This window comes from Spermophilus citellus (genome assembly GCF_964194105.1).
Source record: "Spermophilus citellus genome assembly, chromosome: 10".
Taxonomy (NCBI): Eukaryota; Metazoa; Chordata; class Mammalia; order Rodentia; family Sciuridae; genus Spermophilus; species Spermophilus citellus.
This window is the reverse complement of record NC_138197.1, coordinates 25,173,396-25,193,560: the sequence shown is the minus strand read 5'-3', so window position 1 is coordinate 25,193,560 and position 20,165 is coordinate 25,173,396. Positions and strand designations below refer to the sequence as shown.

The following is a 20,165-nucleotide window of genomic DNA, read 5'->3' as shown; positions in this document are numbered from 1 at the left end:
TATTAATTTCATAAACATTTTTCTATATTATAAACATTTTAAAGATTCATTAGATTTGTTAATATATGTATGAATTATTTTAATCTTTCATTTTGAATCTATTTTCTTCCAGAGTTGTTACTTAAAAGACTGATGAGAGGGTCAACTGTTTCTCTTTGGGTACTAAAGTATTAACAGCTCAGTGTTGGCAGAACCTTTTTCTTTTATTTAATTTTATGGCAGTTTCAGGACTAGTGGTGAGATAAGGTATTTCTCTTATAAGCTTTTAAAATCATTCTTCCTATAATTTTTATATACGTCATGAACCCTTTGTCTTCTCTTTTTTGTCTTTGTCAGTTATCTTTCCTCTCTTCTCTGCTCACACTTAAATATGATTCTTTTCATCTATTATCCCTATCATTTTCCTGTAACATATAAACACTACAGGCAGTTTTTGTTGTCATTTGCTCTAAAATTAAATATAAATTAACACATGCCTGGAAAAACATGAAATTATCTCTGTGAATGCACTTGTTAACAAAAAATGCAGTGTGTTAAGAGGTGATCATTACTTTTCCATAAATCCTGAAAGTTATTCTTGACATTATAGATATTTTTATAGGAACATTTTGATGGAGCAAAGATTTAGTGGAGTGTTCAGAGAAAATGTCTATTTTAACTCTAACCCTTGCCATGTCACTAGCTTATATAAATTATACTTAGTGTTGTTTTTCTCTGTTGAATTTTTTTTTTTTTTTGCTGGAGGTTACCAGAGATTGAACTCAGGGGCACTCAATCACTGAGCCACATCCCCAGCCCTATTTTTTGTATTTATTTAGAGACAGGGTCTCACTGAGTTGCATAGTACCTTGCTTTTGCTGAGGCTGGCTTTGAACTCTTGATCCTTCTGCCTCAGACTCCTGAGCTGCTGAGGCTACAGGTGTGTGCCACCTCCCCGATTGTTGAATTTTTTTTTTTAAGTTGTAGGTGGACACAGTACCTTTATTTAATTTATTTATTTATATGTGGTGCTGAGGATTGAACCCAATGCCTCACACATGCTAAGTAAGCACTCTAACTGAGCTACAACCCTAGCCCCTCTCTGTTGAATTTTAAACAGATTATTACAGATTGTAAATGTTTCACCTGTCATTGCTAGTTAGAAACTTTTGTGGTTCTCTGTTTATTCTTGACATTAGCTTCACTAAATATTTGGTACATTTCTTTTAAATTTTTTAAAAAGAATTTTAAAATTTCTCAGTTTGTAGCATTTTTCTATGAAAATGTAATTAATGCACAGCACACATCTTTAGAACAAAATGATGACAAGAATGCTTTTTAGGGAAGTCTGTTCTTTAAATATCATGCAGCAAGAAATAACTTCTAGGGTTCATTTTTAGGACATTTTTCTAACCTGTAATTACTATTACTTTGTCCTAAAATTTTGCAGATTGAGAAATATTCTTTTAAAAATCAGAAGAATGGTTACTCAAGAATGGTTACCTAGCCTCATTTTTTTTAAAGAGAGAGAGAATTTTTTAATATTTATTTTTCAGTTTTCGGTGGACACACAACTTTATTTTATTTTTATGTGGTGCTGAGGATCGAACTCAGCGCCCCACGCATGCCAGGTGAGCGCATTACCACTTGAGCCACATCCTCAGCCCAAGCCTCATTTTTAAGATGTTTTAGAAAGAATAAAAAAACATAATACCAGAATATGATAAAATGGTTTTTAAAACTATCTCTTCCACCAATTACCAAATTCAAGATGAAATTAACTTTAAAACAATAACTGTTTTCAAAAAATTAGTTTAAAAAGCAAGTATTTTCTCCCCGAAATCTGCTACTTCTTCAATCTTATTGGTACAAAGAATAAAACAAATTGACATTGAGAGAACAACTTCTTTGGGGCTGATCCTTAAGTAGCACTTTTTTTTAGTGTTAAATACTTAATCATTTTATATATACAAATAGATTTTCCCTCCTCTTCTACTTTTTTATTCTCTTACTGTGGTGTTTTTCTTTACCCATTACTACTTCCTTCCATAACAAGTTTGTTATGGTAAGTTAAAAGATTTAAATTTATTAATTTGTGCCCCTCACATTTACTGTTTGTTAGCCACTCAGATTTTAAAGAAGATTTTCATGGGGTGTTTCCTTAACCAAAGTATTTGCATTTTTAGTGACTTGACCTGTTCATAACTCTGATAGCATAGATTATCAAAGCCTGGATTAAGTAAATGTGTAACTAACACACACACACACACACACACACACACACACACACATTTGAGATAGGGTTATTAACTATTCTAATTCACCAGGGACTTTACCAGATAAACACTGTTATTCCACCTACTGGCAAATTTATCATTCCTGGGCAACTGGGAATCTACCCCAGACACTAGGTTGTATAATAATTTTTCTTGATGATAAAGCAAGGAAAGAAACAAAAAATAGTCCTTCTCTTCTCAATATTTTTATCATAACAATCTATTAATCAAACTTGAGTTTCACTTTTGTTTGAAAAAGCCTATAGAATCATAAAGCACACTAAAGTTTGGAATGTCAACTGAATCCACAGAAGATTTTGACACAGGGGCAACAGATTACTTAGTAACTTGAAAACTCAAAAACACACAGTTTGGCTAACTGGGGTTTGGGGATATAGCTCAGTTGTTAAGAGTGCTTGCCTAGCATGTATAAGGCCCTGAGTTCAATCCCCAGCACCATAAAAACCAAAATAATAATTATAATTTGGGTAACTGCATGTGAGTTCTAATAGTCATTTTCCCCTTCACTAGAAAAGGTGCTTAGTGAGTCACAAAATAATTATAAAAAAAAACTTAACAGAAAGCCTGATGTGGTGGCCATGCCTATAGTCCCAACTGTTTGGGAGGCTGACATAGGAGGATCACTTTATCCAGCCTGGGCATATAGCAAGACCCCATCTCTTAAAATAACAACAACATAAAAAATGTCTGGGATGTGTTCAATTTACAGATCACAGACTTTATATTACATTATAAATAGGTTTTTGTGTACAGGTAGAAAATTGTGTACATATATTTTCTTTTGAAATCATGGGAGAGCTAGGCTTAGGAGGGAACTTGCAGTCCATATCACAAAAGGGAAAATAACATCTTCATTCTTGAAAAAGAATGGTTTTATTGACCAATGACTGTAATGCAAAAGTAGATTTAAAAAGACATGAGAAAGCTGGGCACACTGGCACATGCCTATAATCACAGCTACTTGGGAGGATGAGGAAAAGGATCACAAGTTCAAAGCCAGCCTTTGCAACTTAATGAGGCCCTAAGCAACTTAATGAGACTCTTTCCCAAAATAAAAAATGAAAAGGGCTTTGGATGCAACTCAGTGGTAAAATGCTTCTGGGTTCAACCCCTGGTACCAGAAAAAAAGGACACAGGACATTTTTCTTGATAATGAATACTGATAGATAAATCGGTAACTTTTTTTTGGATTAGCATGAATTATAATTGAATTATCTATTGGTTTAGGGGTAGCATTATGAAACAGCATAGTATCTCAGATCTAAGCATCTAAAGAAAAACAACTCATCTTTTCAATCCCCTTTACCAGTTCCAAACAAAACACTTATCCTGAGTTCACCTTTTATACAGTGAGCACTTTGTAAGCCTTTACCTGCTTGCAGTATCTTTATTTCTACTTTGCTGTATTTGAGCCATTATTTCCCTAGTTTGTCTTTGATTAGTGTGCTCCAAAAAGAATATTATGATTAATTTATTTATTGAACAGACTTCAGAAGTGAAACATTATACAGTTATACAGTAAAAATGGATTTAGGAAGTAATTGATGTTTCAATTTACAGGAAGAAGGTATTACAAAGAGGCAATAGTGATAGTCAAATTTAGAATATATAAGAACCACTTGGAAGCCAGGTGCAGTGTTATATACTTGCAGTTTCAGCTACTTAGGAGGCTGAGGCAGGCATATCAGAAGTTTTAAGACTAGCCTGGACAATATAGCAAGACTGTGTCACAAAAGCAGACAAGCAAACAAAGAATCAGGTGGGGAACTTATTAAAAATGTAGGCTTCTGATTCATAATGCCCATATACTTTGAGTCTGGGATGGGTCCCAGCTACTTTTTTTTTTTTAAGTTGTAGATGGACACAATATTTTTATTTTATATTATTTGCTTATGTGATGCGGAGGATAAATCCTAATTCCTCACACATGCAAGGAAAGTGTTCCACCACTGACCTACAACTCCAGCCTCCCAGCTACATTTTTAATGAACAATCAAGTGATTCTGATGGAAGAGGTGACTCAATGCTACAGGCAGTTTTATAGGCAGGGAAATTGAGTGAGGTTAAATGGCTAGACTAAAATTATATATACCAGAGTTCAGAACTTCTGAGTGCAGTAATCTTTATACTTTTAATATTGTCTCTTAAGATCTAGAACTCTAAAATAGGAATAATAAAGACCAAAAAAATTATTGTACAAATTATCTTCTCTATCCTTTGTTATAAGTCTAATATTACAGACACGACTATCATGGTTTTGGTAATTTTTATAGGACATGGAAACTAATTTTGAAAATTTCTCACTTTCCCAGAATGAAACTCATTTATCTAGCCAAAACTTCCATTGTTCTTTCTCATAAGCTATGCTGAAGTGCTTCTTTGATCCCTTTGTATTCCTTACTTTGCTCTGATAAATGATGAAGCTCATGGTTTAAGTGGCTTCCTATATTGCCAATGAAATGATCAGTGTTTGTATGGGAGAATAAGCTCTTTTGATCTTAAAGGTTCTCATCTGCCTTAACATAAAAACTACCACAATCACCCTCCAAATATAAAAGTCACTTTATTGTTAACTGTAGGTCTAAGGCTTAAAATGTTGCCAAACTACAGTGTTTCTCCAGCCTCCCGTAATCACAGAATTTTCCCTGTAGAGTTGTAGTTTGCTTGGCATTTGCCACTGACACTTATCAGTTTTCCAGACTTAATTTTAAACACCAGAGTGATCCTATTTACCTATGTCTTTGACTGTTATAATTGGTTAATTTGTAAGATTTGACCTCTGATATTTGCTAACTTTTTATAGGGAGTTGTATTTGTAACGGAAGAAGAGAAGAATAAAAAATATTAGTTTTAAAAGTGGCCTATGTGACTGCTTTTCTAAAAAGGTATTTAATGCTCTTAGTACTTTGGCTTATCTCTTTGAAATAAAGCTAATACACAGGATTGCCTTCACATTGTTGTACTCTTCCTTTCTTGATTGTTAATTGCATTGTCTTAGAGCCTAGACATTGTTAATATTAGCTAAACTACTTGGCTGCTCTAGTAGAAGTTTCTTTTTTGTCAAGTTTTTCCCAAACATGTTTCTGCCTCACAAGGAGCCCCAGGTATTCATGAGGTAATGAAGTACCTAAGAGGCCTAATTTTGTGAACATACTGTGGTAAAATGTAATTTGGGGGTATTAACTTCTCAGCTTCTTTCTTTGAAAAATAACCCCATAAGAAGTCATTGTCTATCTCTGGACATTCCAGTTGTTTGCTATCATTTAAGCCAAGAAAGCTCTTTGGTTTGCTTTTATTCTGGGCTTAATGTTGTGTAACCTAAACATTCCCCAATCTTGTCTTCTACAGGTAGACTGGGTACAATGTGATGGTGGCTGTGATGAGTGGTTTCATCAAGTTTGTGTGGGTGTATCTCCAGAGATGGCTGAAAATGAAGATTACATCTGTATAAACTGTGCAAAGAAGCAGGGGCCAGATAGCCCAGGTCAATTACCACCTCCTTCCTACATAATGAGCTACAAACTACCAGTGGAGGATCTTAAAGAGACCAGTTAGCAAATGCTTGCTTAGTTTGGGACATGGGGGGAAATGGACCACATTGAGACCTTAGTCATCAAGTAGAGTGGTTTAGATCCACTCGTAATGTTGCTTCCAAAGATGGCCTTCAGAGACAGTCCTCTGAGTTCTGGCTTCCTCTTTGCATGGATTGTGTGGGCTACATTCCCTGTCTACACATTTGTGCAAAGAATGTCTTCTTGGCACAGTAGCCAGTATTTCAACTCATGTCTCCTTTGAGTATGGTTTACTGCACTTAAGTCAGACACTTGATGGAGCTCTTAGGCGGCTGGTTGGCATTAATACATTGGTGCGCTAGTAAGGCATGTAGGATGTGGCTTATAGCCAGTTGATATTAGTTAGAGGCTTACAACCTAGGGGCAAGCACCATGAGAAGGTGTTGATTGCTTGAATCTTCTTAGTTGGGGTAATTGAAGTTAGAGAACCATTTTCCTTCTATCACCTGGCATTTAATGCTCTACCAATATAACGAGGAGGTACAGGCTAGAGTTACTCCTGTTAGAAGTCTTGGGATTATAGCCCAGTCTGTAGGCCTCAGCCACTTGTGCTTGTTTGAACCAAGAAGGAAACCCAAATAAGAGAACCTTGCACCATCTGAGGCAGATCACCTTACCTTCCTAAGGAGGAGGATGTCATCTAGTTAGATTGGATTCTGGATCTACATTTTAGAGAAGAGCAGGTACATGGATCCAGGCTTCTGCACCCCCCACCACCACCCAAAAAAAAAAAAAAAAAAAGATGATGATGATGATGAAAATGATGACGACGACAAGGACAATCAGTCAGAATGTCTTAACTGAGCCACAGTGATGCATGCTTTTCGGGAAAACCTTCATTTACAAGTATTCCAGACACCACCAGGCTTCAGGCATGGCCATGAGCAAGACCAGCAAATAACAGCTTTTTGCCTTGCAGCTCTGACCCCAATGTTGTCTGCTGTCTCCAACATGGCAACTCTGAACATGGCAACTCTGAACATAGCCTACAGCAGGATGCTGTTGAATAACACCATGGCTTCATCAGAGGATGTGGGGTTATAGTACTTCTGGGTGATGAAGTTGTTTTAGTAAATCCATTTTTAAAAAGAAAAAAAGGACTTGTTTTTACTTTTTTCTAAATGTCTCTGACTACTTACTGTTCTATAAATAGATTATTTTTCCTTTTTTAATATACATATATGAATATATAAATATATATATTTACTGTTACCAGCAGCATATGACAGTTTCAACATCAAAAATCCATTTGGGAACTTGCTTTTTCTTTGTTGCTTTTTGATAAATCCCAGTTCCTTCCTTGTAGTACAAGGAGTTATCACTCCCTTCTCTATCCTAGCTTGACCAGATCTTCCATTTTGCTTTTGTTCCAATGAGATGTATTTCCTTTTTGTGTTGGGATTTATTCCTGTCTTTTGGGAAATTTGGTCTTACTCTAGTCTGTGCTGGCTGTTTTTTCTTTTGTTTGTAAATGTTTGAAACTATGGTGCTGTGTCCTCTTCCCTGCTGTTGCATTCTCTGTTCTTGTTAAAGGGTTAGGTGAGCAGTGTGTAAGCTCTTACTAGAAGGGGACTAAAATTTTTAAAAGGACGAAATAATTACAAAAAATAGCGTTTTGTCTTCACTATCTTGTGTCCTTCATTTTGATTTACAAATCTGTGGTTTGACTTAAATTCATCAGTTGTCCTTTTAAAAGCGGGTGGGGTGGGCCTAGAAACAGCTTATAGTCTCCTTTTCCCTTTTTGCCCCAGTCTCTTTTAAAGAAATGTCTTCTAGTAACTAGAAGTGAAATGTACTGTCCAGTTACAGTTTGAGTGGGTATGAGATTTAACTCAAAAGTCATCTTACTTAAAAACAGCAAAAGCTTTCTTATAAAATCCAGTTTCTATAAATGCTTTCTGTATGGTTCATACTACCTACTTTTTGGTCACTCTTTCCATAGTACTTGACAATATTTTGAGTGTTTCAACCTGTTAGATTTGTAAATGTTGCTTTGTGTGTGTCTTAAGATTTCAAGTGTATGTATGATTTAAGATTTCAGTGGACATTGCAAGGTAACTAATTATCCAATTTTATGTTTTCATTTTGCCAAACTAAAGACCATCGGTTAAGAAGTTCATCTGGGTATATTATAGAAGAAAGCACAATATTTTTTGCCTTTTGGTCTTTGTAAAAGTCTTCCAGTACTTGTGGTTAAAAATTGAATGTAATTCAGTTTTTCAAAAATTCGAGATGTAAGCAATGGATGCCTAGAATACGTTTTAAGATTTGATTTCTCCTTCCAAATCATCTGTTAATTATGTCATTAACAATGGAGAATCATAAGAATGCTGAGAAGAGTGGCCGTTCGGGTGCTTGGCTTCTTGAAGTGTATAGTGGATAAAGTTGGCTGTTTGGGAATAATTTGTGTGTGTGATAATTGTATTTGCTTGTTGGAGACCTAGGGAAAATACAAGGCAGTTTTCTACCCATGAATAAGTTGCCTGTCCTTCTGACATTTTAAAGCTTAAAAATATTATTTAATTGAGAACTGTGGGATTTCTGAATTTATTTGAAAGATTTGGTCTGCGTTGACCACAGATTTAAACTGAGGAGAACAGAAGAGAAAAATTAGTGCCCTCTTCCCTCACCCAAATGTACAAATCTAAAGTTTTGGAATTCACTAAGTAAGATTCATCTAGTTAAAGAAATGTTGGTATTCTGATATAAAGCTTTAATGCCACTTCAAGAAAATTACTCATTTACAACTTACTTCATACTTCTGTGTTAACATTTTGTATTAAAACTTTATTTAAAATGTTTCTGTATCCTTCCTGGCTCCTCAAATTTGCCATTCTTCACCATATTTTAACTTGTGTTTAATTCTTTCTAAAGTTTTTCTCATTGCCTTCATTTCAAATATTTTGACAAAGGTAGTAGAAAAGAAACATGGGGGGGAAATGGTAGGTCTTTGATAATTCTTAAAAGGGTAAAGTCATTAGAACTGTGCAAATTCCCAAATAGCATTAGTAGTTAGCTTTCTAGTTGGGGAAAGAAGAGGGACTTTTCCTTACAAATGTTTATTTTACTTTCTATTGTTACTGCAAAAAGCCATGTTGATATAGATGCTGGGCTTACTAAGCTGTTGCAAACCATCTTTGCCTGCATGGTTCAAACTTGTGCCTCAATACAATTATAAATTATACTGCATGTCGTACTTTGAAAAGGCAAACATTAAATCTATGATTGCCCACAATCTAGTAATCAGAAACATGGCAAATGCTGACAGAACTTTAAGATCTGCATGATTTTACCTGTGTTTCACTTCTGTTCTTCTCTACTTTTGTCTTTACCATGTGTCCAGGAATTGTCAATTTGTTTTTCTTAATTGTTGGATTCTGGATGTAGTTCAGTGCATGTGAACAAACTCCCTGCTTTCCACTATTTTAATTCTATAGTACATTTGTATACATTATCAGCCAGTACTTAAAGTAGGAGGATAAAAAGAAAAATTAAAAACCCCTCTTTAAAAGGGTGGGATTATACATTTTTTAAAAGGAGAAAGTGACAGTTTGGAGTGGGATTTGAAAATTGTAAATTGTGGAAAAATGGAGCTGTTGAAGTTCCACACATAATTAGGTTCAATAAAATTTCACATGTGAATTAGCTTCATATGTGTGGAGAAAGTTGCTTTTGCGGTAGGTCCTTAAGTATAATTCCTTTTGAAATCCCCCCTCTGTTTAATTAAAGCATAGTTACTTCTTTGCCTCTGAATGTGCCAAGTGGTATTTACAGCCTGAGAGGGAAGGAATGGGTGTTAGTATATTTTTGGAATTGCAGTCTTCTCTTGGCCTGGATCATATCTAGTCACCACTATGCAACAGAGGATATGCACTGGAAAATGATATGATAGGTTTTGAAAGATGTATCCTGCTTGCTCTTACTCTTTTGTAAACCTCAAGGCCCCCTATTATTATTCCCTTACGTATTTATTTACAATTTACCAGGGTTATTGGTGGTGCCTTATGGAAAGTATAAATTAATTCCCTGATTTTAAGTATGTTTTACATTTTTTTTGCTTTCTGAAAGCATATTACATATGGCTAATTGCATCACATCTAAAAAATAATAAAAGTGTGTGCACTCAGTTCCCAATCTCCACTCCCAACCCAACTCCTGTCATTTACATTGGTAGAACTTTAAATAGTAACAAAGTAAAGGTAAATATTAGTGATGAGTTTTGACAATTCTGAGGAAATTTAGCAAGTATATGGGAGCCACTTTTAATCTGTGCCAAAGCAGTTCCTAGTATTTTATTTGCCCTCTAACTATAAAATAAAAGAACTGGGCTCAAATAATTTTATGAGTGAAGTGATTAGCCTATTATGCTGACAGTAGCATTTGGGGGAAAGTGTGAGATTAATTCCTGAAGATTTCACCTGTCCTCTATTTTTAAAAAATATTTATTTTTTAGTTATAGGTGGATACAGTATCTTTGTTTTATTTTTATGTGGTGCTGAGGCTGAACCCAGTGCCTCACACATGCTGGGTGAGTGTTCTACCTCTGAACCACAACCCTAGCCCCTTGTCCTTTATTTTTAAGCAAGAAACCAACCAGTGATGATCAACTTAGACATGTCCTCACCTTTAGATTTTGAGAACTGTATACTTTTGCTGCCAACCAGTGGTAGGGACAAGAAGAAATATTCTCCTTTTTCTTTTGGCCTCCTAATGCTCAGAACTAGTTCAAACCCCAAGTTACTTCAGAAAAGTAAATGGCACTTTATCCAGATTGCCAAGGTCACCAGGTTTTGCAAACATGAAGGACAGATAATTGCTGAAAATAGTAAAGTTTTGCTTATAGTGAATTTAGTCCTGGTTTCATGAAGTGTATGATTCATATGTATAGGTTGGGAAGAAAGTTGGTAGGAAAAGGGAAGAAAAAATCTGGTTATCTTTTAACTTAGAAGATAATTTTCTTGCCAACAAAAAAAGATGTCTGAAATTTCATAAAATGACAAATACTTTCCTATGTAAAACTGTAAAATCCTCACAATTTATATCAAATATTTCTTGGGGCCTTGACATTATGGTTGATACCAATAAATAGAAGATCCAGATTTCCTTTATGGGCCATTCATTGGGAGATCATACATGATAAAAGGAGAGAACAATACAAAAGAATGCATCTGAGTAGCATATTGTATGAATAAACTTCAGTTTGATTTTGGAATTTCTTGACTCTTCTCACCTGTTTGCTCTTTAAGGTGTATTTCCACTCATACTCTGGCAGGAAGAAAGAAAATATTTCTACATAGTATTCTATGAAATTTACTAGGAAGACTTTTCTCTGACCTTATCTTTAAAACTGGCCTGTGAATCTTGTCAGTAGGGGGAAAAGACCATCACAAGAAGCCTTGAAGTGGATAGTTGGTTCCTGCTGGAGAACTTAAAGAAAACTTTTTGAGTTGTCAGGAATGAAGTAAGAAAGATGAAGTAAAAATCTAATGTATATTAGAAAAGTTTTTTTTTTTCTTTCCAGAAATCCAGACAAGAACCCTAGAATTACATAATGTGAAGAACACTGGATTTGGGGGCCTTAAAGGACAATTTTTAAGGATTTTCCTTATTAATAGTTCATAGAATTTAACAAAATAGTAGAGGTTATGTAGTCCAAGTCCCCACTTAATGATTAAAAAAATTTACTCAGTATTCCTGAGGAGGGAACATATGACCTATAACCTATACTTGACTATCCTGTTTTCATAAGATCTGTTGCTTGGGTGCCTGTAATCCCAGCAACTTGAAAGGTTGAGGCAGTAAGATTGCAAGTTTGAGTACAATCTGGATAAGGTAGTGAGCCCCTGTATCAAAGTAAAACAACAAACAAACAAACAAAAAAAACGGACTATGGGATATAACTTAGTGGTAGAATGTCCCTAGTTTCAATTTCCAGTACACAAACACACACACACAAACAAAACCTTGAGTCACAAAACCATCCTCAAGCTTACGGTGTAGTTTTACCTCCGCTTAGGTCTGAGTTTTGCAGAGTTCATCAAGCACTTCCATGTATATTCCCAAACCAGCATGTTCTGTATCTCTGTGGAGGTACGGTGAAAGTGAAAGACATTTTGAGAAACCTAACCATGTCTTTGCCAATTCTGAATTGGTACCTAACCCTAGTAAGTAATTCCCACTCCTTCCCCCACTCCAAATCAGGACTTGGCTCCCTTCTGCATACTGTACTGCTGTGCTGAAACCAGTAGGCACTTGGGCACTGAACAACTTTAGTCTTTCTGACCTTGTCCTGCAACCCTCTCTGGCGCTAAGCTTTGTTGAGATGAAAAATAACTTATCTCTAGTAGTTTCTTGGGAATCCAGCACAACAATTCAAGCACCCCTAGTCTTGGTCAGTGCCCCAGGCTTCTGTTTGTCATAGAAGCATCTTCATTGTAGAGTTCCAGTTGGAACATTAAGGCTGGTTTAATTCACTCTGCTTCTCATCACTGTATGTATTGCTGTCTTCTAAAATAGAAGCCCATCCAGTCATCAATACTTGGTCATATTCTAGGACTGTTACTGCTTTCCTCAATTTACCATTGCTATCCTTCCTGCCAATTCTTTGCATTAAAAAGCTCTTCCTTTGCTATTCTAAGAAGTAGAGACTAGATTTATCTACTTCCTAACTGGAAATTGGGTCTTCCTGAGCTACATTTACTTTAGGGCTATTTCACATGGAAAGTGCTCATTCACTTGACTGTGAATAAGTAGGTGAGCATGGATAGGGTACAGGGTCTTTTACCCCTGTTCTTGACTGCCATTATAAAACCATTGGGTTTTGTTTTTCACTGTGAGGCCTCTGCTACCCATCTGTATCATCTGTCCTCATTGCTGTCATCTCTTGTTCCTCCTCTACGTCCATTGAAGGACTTCGATGGTTTGTTGAACCCTTTATCTCCAGCTCTGCCATCATTTTGGGCAATTTCATTCATCATGGATGACCTTAAGTTTCTAGATCTCCATCTCCAATAGCGTTTTCACTCCATTTAGTAAACCAATCAGGCCACACCTTAGATTCTTGTCAAAAACTTATTTCTGAAATATTAAATTGTAGGATCCTCTTCATAAAACTGATTTTAATGCTTTGTCCTTTGATCCCTTTCACAAGGCATTTGACTTCAAGCAACCTCCAATTCCTTAATCACTTTTTTTCTTCCAATCCGTTTAGTTCACTCAGGCTTCATTCCTCCACTTAGTTTAGATTATGACCTGTCACTCACTCATGGTCTGTTGTTTTTCCTTCAGTCTGGCTCTGCAGAACCTTATCCTTGGATAGGTGTAGCCATATGACTTCGCTTTCGTGGGTTGCTGTGTCTGCTTACAACACACCATTGATTGGTGGCACCACACATTGACTCAGGTGGGTAATACTCTCAAAGCCATTGGGCAAGGGGGCCTTTAAGGAACCTGAAACCTCTCCCATTTTTAAAGGGCATTTCAGACTTTCACTTCTTGTCAAATACACAAACATTTCTCCTCCCTCAGCAGAGGCCTGCTAGGCCCACCTAACACAGCAGAAGTTGAACTAATGAGAACTCTAAGCTTCCTTAATTATAAATACCATAAGCATCTTCATCTATCCCAGAAAAGGTATCAACACTAGGAATATGTATGTGAATGAGCTAGTCAGTGTCTCACTTTAGCATATAAACATGCTCAGTTCTCTCCTATATTGGTACTCTCCTTTTAACCTTTTTCCCTCTTTTTCTTGCTCTTTATCTTTCCATTATAGCCAAGCCCATCTGTTCTATTTCACTTTCACATCACTCAGTTGATGGTAATCTGGATTTTCAACATTTCATTCAAATTATTCCTACTAAAGTCACCAATGAACTCCATATTACTAAGGCTAGTGGATGCTTTTCTCACCTCTCTTCAGCATTTGACACTGTTCACTCTCTTCTTTATTGGCTTCTTGGTCATTCTAAAACTTTTTTTTCTTCTTTAATGCTTAAAGTAATGTCATCAGGGACCCTTCTTTATACACTGTGGCTACCCTAGTCTTCTTCCAATTACCACTTTTATTCAGATGATTCCCATGTCTCTATCACCGGCCCATGCTTTTTAAAATAAGTTCTTTACTCAACAGTAGGAGACATTTCCACTTTTATTTGTTTTATTCAATCCAAATCATTGTCAAAAACCAAACTTACCTCCTTCCTGCCCCCAAACCAGTTCTTTATTCTTTGTTCAAAAGAATGGCTATTTGCCAGGCAATATACTTTGAACCATCCTATTATTTCTTACTACTCATTTTTCATATGCAATTAGATGCAACTAAATTCTTTTTATTCACTTACCTTTCATCTCCATCTCCTCTGTTGCCATCGCTTTTCACATGACTTTCATAAACCAGCCTTCAGTCTTGTGACTCTAGTTTATTTTTCAAATTACTACCAGAACAAATTGCCCAAAGAGCCAATCTATTCATTACGTTCTTTATCCTATGCGATCTGCCCTGTTTACCTGTCTTCTAGGTTCATTTTCCACCTAACACCTTCTGTTACTGTGCTTCAGCCTTATTGGATTTTCACTTTACATGTACCAGGCTACCAGGCTTACTTTCTGTAATGCCTTCTAGTTTTATTCTTTTTTTAAAAAAAAAATATTTTCTTTAGTTGTAGGTGGATACAATGGCGTTATTTTATTTATTTCTATGTGATGCTGAGGATCAAACCCAGTGCCTCACATATACTAGGTGAGCACTCTACCACTGAACCACAACCTCAGCCCTGTAGCTTTATTCTTTGAGAGATACTCACTTAAATGCTCTCTTCAAAGGCCCTCTTATTCTCTCACAATAACCTGTTCTGTTCTTTTGTAGGACTATGTAATATGTGATATATTTATGAGAGCAGGGGCCTTACCTTCCTTTATCTCTCTATACCTAGCAACTAGAACAATACTATGCATATAGTAGACATTTAATAAATAAATACTGAATGAACGTTGGTTTGTGCTTGTTCCTCCCTAAATATCATTATCCCTTTCTAATTTTTGTTTGTTTTTCATTTGGTATTAGGAATTGAACACTTTACCACTGGGCTACTCAAGTCCTTTCTACTTATTTATTTCTATTTTGATACAAGGTCTCCCTAAGTTGCTGAGGGTCTCACTAAATTGCCAAGCTGGCCTTGAAGTTGTGATCCTCCTGCCCTAGCCTCCTGAATGGCTTGGATTACAGGCGGGTGCCATTTTACCTGGTCCTTTCTGCAAACTGCTACACCCTCAACTACTACCTCCTCATTTTTCAAAATTCAGCTTATCCACAAACTTAAGTTTTCTAGGTTACTCTTTTCTTAATCTGATTTAAATGTTTTTTCCTGGCACTCTGACACCATTTAGAATATATAATGGTTCTCAAAGTGTGGTTTCTGAATCAGCAGCACCAGCACAACAGGGTAGTTTGTTAGAAAAATCACATTATTGGACCTGACCCAAGACATCTTAACTCAAAAACTGGGAGTGGTGCCAACAAACTGCATTTTAACAAGCCCTCCAGGTGATTGTGATACCTGCCGGTAAAGTTTGAGAACCACAAGAGTATAGTAACCGTATGTTTCCAGGAAAATACCTAGAACAAGATTATTACAAAGACCTGAAATCCATTGTCTTGAAGCCTCATCCATCCAAGTTCTTGTGAGGATGTGAACAACTAATTCAAGTTCCTGACAGCCTTTTCACATTTGAGGATATCTTTATCCTCAAATTATCCATTTTGAATATTCCATTGTCTCTGCCCCACCCCAGCCCTCATCCTCAACTCTTGGATTAATATCATTAATTATAATCATTATTCTTCCTCATGTGCTATGATTGAATCCCTTCACTTTACTCATTGAGCAGATTACAACTTTATATCCATCTTAAATATATATTCATGGCATCATATTGGCTTTCAAACTACAATTCTGAATAGAAGTACTATCTGTCAGCATAATCACCCCCAACAAGACAGAATTCACAAAAGAACATGGTTAGCATTCCATTTGTATAGTTGGAGGTATACAGTGGAAACCAAAGATAAGCCAAAGCTCTGTATTTCTTTTTTTTTTTAAGAGAGAGAGAGAGAGAATTTTAATATTTATTTTTTCTTAGTTCTCGGCGGACACAACATCTTTGTTTGTATGTGGTGCTGAGGATCCAACCCGGGCCGCACGCATGCCAGGCGAGCATGCTACCGCTTGAGCCACATCCCCAGCCCCAAAGCTCTGTATTTCTCTGTTTCATTGCTACCTGATTAACTTCTGTGTCAAATAATAGATTTGCTTCATAGATATGCTAATATTTTCAAAACTTTAAAAATATATTTCTTTGTTTTATGCATGCATATTTGTTTTTAAAAAAACTAAAATAATGGAAAAATCATCTTTCACCCCAAAATGACTACTGTTAAGATTTAACTGAATTTATTTTGAGGCAACTTTCTGTGCATACTTATGCATATATGAAAATTTGTAAACCTTTACCTAAGTGAGATCACACTCTGTGAACTGCTTTGTAACTTCCTTTCCTTTGTTAATATTGAAAACATGACCATAAACACCAATTTGTATCATTTTTTTGTCCATTAGAATTATTTTTATTCCTATTTTACAAAGGAAGAAATTGACACATAGAGAAATAAAATAATTTGTCCAGTGATGAAGAGGGGATTCTCCTACTCCAACTTTTCACAATATCATAATATGCTTGCATCATTTTTTTAAAGAATTTTTTTCACAATACCTTTATTCTATTTATTTTTATTCGGTGCTAAAGATCCAACCCAGGGCCTCACATGTGCTAGGCAAGTGCTCTACCACTGAGCTACAGCCTCAACCCAACTTGTATCATTTTAATGGCTATGAAGGTTTGCATTATATGGAATCTTAATGATTTTTAAGAGCTACATATATTGAGGACATTATTTCCTTGTGTTGTGTTGCAAATTTTGATCATCTTATTTCACATCTTTCAATGTTATTTATATTGGTTTCTTTATAGAAATTATTAAGTTTTAGAATATAAATTTCTTTAGTTTTCCAATTCCAATTTTTTAGTTTTATTATTTTTTTAAATACATGACAGCAGAATGCATTACAATACACATATAGAATACAGTTTTTCATATCTTTGTATATAGAGTATGTTCACACCCATTCATGCCTTTATACATGTACTTTTTTGTTTTGTTTTGCATTACAATTCTTATTACACATATATACCACAATTTTTCATATCTCTGTTTATAAAGTATGTTGACATCCAATTTGAGTCTTCATATATGTACTTTGGATAATGATGTCCATCACATCCCACCATCCTTGCTAATCTCCTGCCCCCTCCCTTCCCCTCCCACCTCTCTTCCCTATCTAGAATTCATCTAATCCTCCCATGCTCCCCCTCCCTACCCCACTATGAGTCATCCTCCTTATAGCAGAGAAAACATTCAGCATTTGTTTTTTGGGGATTGGCTAACTTCACTTAGCATTATCTTCTCCAATGCCATCCATTTACCTGATTTTGCCATGATTTTATTCTCTTTTAATGCTGAGTAAAATTCCATTGTAATTCCTGGTTTTCCTGACATGCTTAGAAATGTCCTGCCCATTACAAGATAATAAAAGTACTACATGGTAGTTGCTTAATATTTTTACAGTTTTATTCTTTACATTAAATTTTTGTTCTATCTTGAATTAAGGTGTGAAGAATGCCAAATTTCTTTAGACTGTTTCTCTTCTTGCTACACTTTTTACATTTCTTCCAGCATACTTATTTACCCTTTACAGTATTTGGCATATGCTTTGCATTTATTTGTTTGTTTATTTATTTAGTGGTGCTAGGGATTGAATCCAGAACCTTGTGAATGCTAGGCAAGCACTCTACTAACTGAGCTATATCCCCAGCCCCATGCTTTGCATTTGTATGCATGTGTACATAAAGTAATTCCAAAACCTGTAAAGCAAACACTTAACACATGTGTAGACATTCAGTATATCCAACTGTGTTAGTTAATACTAGGAGGAGTTCACAGAAGGTGGTAAATACCAGGAGGCAGAGGTCATGGGAGGCCAACTTAAACTTTTTCTGCCACATTCATAGTATGAGAAATACACCATACCACATTAAAACAAGTGCCTGAAAAAAAGAAATTAACTTCCTTAGACTTAAAACACTCTCTATTCATACTTTCCTATTGAAGTTGGATTGAAAAGGAAAAGTGTAATGCATTTTTTATTGGGGATTGAATCCAGGGGTGTTTTACTACTGAGCTACACTTTTGGGACAGAGTCTCCTTAAGTTGCTGAGGTTGACCTCAAACTTCCGATCCTCCTCCTACTTCAGTCTCCCAAGTTGCTGGAATTATAAGTATGAGCCACCATGCCTGGCATGTCTTTCTTTTTCTAATGTTTGTAAGAAGAAAAGCAGTAGCTTTTTCAAGGTGCTAAAATTGTATAATACTATTACAATTTGGGCCATTTATAACTGCCCTTTGGTCAGTACCTGCACTCAGTAGAAAAGTCTGATTTTTTTTAATTTTTTTATTGGTTGTTCACAACATTACAAAGCTCTTGACATATCATATTTCATACATTAGATTGGAAAAGTCTGATTTTTAAAAGTCTACTTTAAAAAAAAAAAAGAAGTCTCCAAATCTCAAGTCTATTTCTACATGTTCTGAGATCCTTAATTTCACTGGTTGTTCTCTTCTGAACACCAGATTGTTCATATCCTTTTTTAATATCAAATCAAAGTATTATTTTAGTCTTCAAACTACAACTGTAGATGAAGGAATCTTACCTCCTTGGCTTTAAAAATTTATAACATTCACAGTATGCATGGTGATAAGTATTTGCAAGTTTGTTTCCTCTCCATACAGGGTTTCCCCCAACCCCCTTCTGCAGCCTAGTGTTTTGGGATCTGTCAGCAAAAATCGTTCTATTTTCCATTCACAAATACAGAAATGTGAGGATTCTCTCAGAGTTGATATTAATCTCTTCTTATCTTTCCTGTGTATCTGTTTTGTTCCTAAGGGACGAGTCAATTGAAGCTTTAGAAAATTGATTTCTTAATGAATAGGATATTTGGTATAGGAGGCAAGAGAAACCAAGAGCAAATTTCAGAGTTTTAAATTGTCTCATCCCAAGTTTGTATGTTAATAATTAATACCTTTACAAGATAAAATTGCCAGTTCTGCTAGTGATAAGTAATTCCTGTGTGTATCCATTTGCCAACAGACTCATTTATACCTCAGCAAAGGCATGGGTTTGTATGTTTGGCTTTGTATGTTTGCTTTGCAGTTCTTTTTTGGGGGGGAGGGGCGGGGGGCAAATACTGGGGATCAAACTCAGGGCACACAACCACCAAGCCACATCCCTAGCCCTATTTTGTATTTTATTAGAGACAGGGTCTCACTGAGTTGCTTGGCACCTTGCTAATTTGCTGAGGCTGGCTTTGAACTTGTGATCCTCCTGCCTCTGCTTCCCCAGCCTCTGGGATTACAGGAGTGTGCCACTACACCTGGCCCTACAGTTCTTTTCTGGGGCATATTTAATATTCTAACTGATCTAGGTTCATGGTATTTTAATGTATGAACTTTCCTATGCTTCTGCTATGTCTAGGATCTAAACTATCCACATTTAGGAATATAATTAAACCATTCCTAAAAGATGCCTAATATCTGCATGGAAAAAGTGTGTCTGGGAAATATTATGAATAACAGCTAGTTCCAACTCCATTTTTTCTAATATTATTAATTAATCTACAACTGCACGATAAAATATTTGTTTACTGAGCAGATTTTTCTCATTTGTGAGATGGTTGCTGCTATATGGGTGGTATTGAGACTGGGAGATGGCTAATGGACAGACTAGAGGGAGAAGAAATGATGTGCTAAGTTCACTGAAATTCCCAACTTCCCAGGTATTTATTTCTTTGCTGTGTTTTTCTAAAGCTGTACCTGCATCCTCTCTAGTTTGTAGAGGAGGGAAAAAAAGATACTTTATATATATAAAATCTAAAGATGTGAGATGATAGATGTTAATCTGCTTCACTATATAAGCCATTTTATTTTCTCTCCATATCTCATAACATTTTGTATAACACACACACGTACACATACACACACACACACACACACTCACACACACTATGATTTATTTAAAACAAAACTAAAGAACAGGGATCCAGTAACTAAGGTGAAGATGAAGGGAAGAAATAGTAGGTAAAAAATGGTGTTAGAATATTTTGATGGATGAAAATGAAGAGTTATAGGAAGAAGCTAGAATGAAAT

General features: G+C 35.8%; 1 protein-coding gene across 2 annotated transcripts in view; it reads left to right on the top strand.

The window, feature by feature from the left end:
• The window catches only part of KDM5A (lysine demethylase 5A), an 88,424-nt gene extending 77,237 nt beyond the window's left edge, over positions 1–11,187 (top strand). Inside the window, exons 28-29 of one of the 2 annotated variants that reach the window (XM_081309799.1) lie at positions 5,080–5,161; positions 5,625–5,761. In XM_081309799.1, the coding sequence (XP_081165925.1) occupies positions 5,080–5,124 (45 nt within the window). In that variant the 3' untranslated portion in view covers positions 5,125–5,161; positions 5,625–5,761. Of the gene's footprint in view, positions 1–5,079; positions 5,162–5,624 lie in introns of both variants that reach the window. The other variant, XM_081309798.1, reaches the window with a different exon arrangement.
• The last annotated feature ends 8,978 nt before the right edge of the window (positions 11,188–20,165 follow it).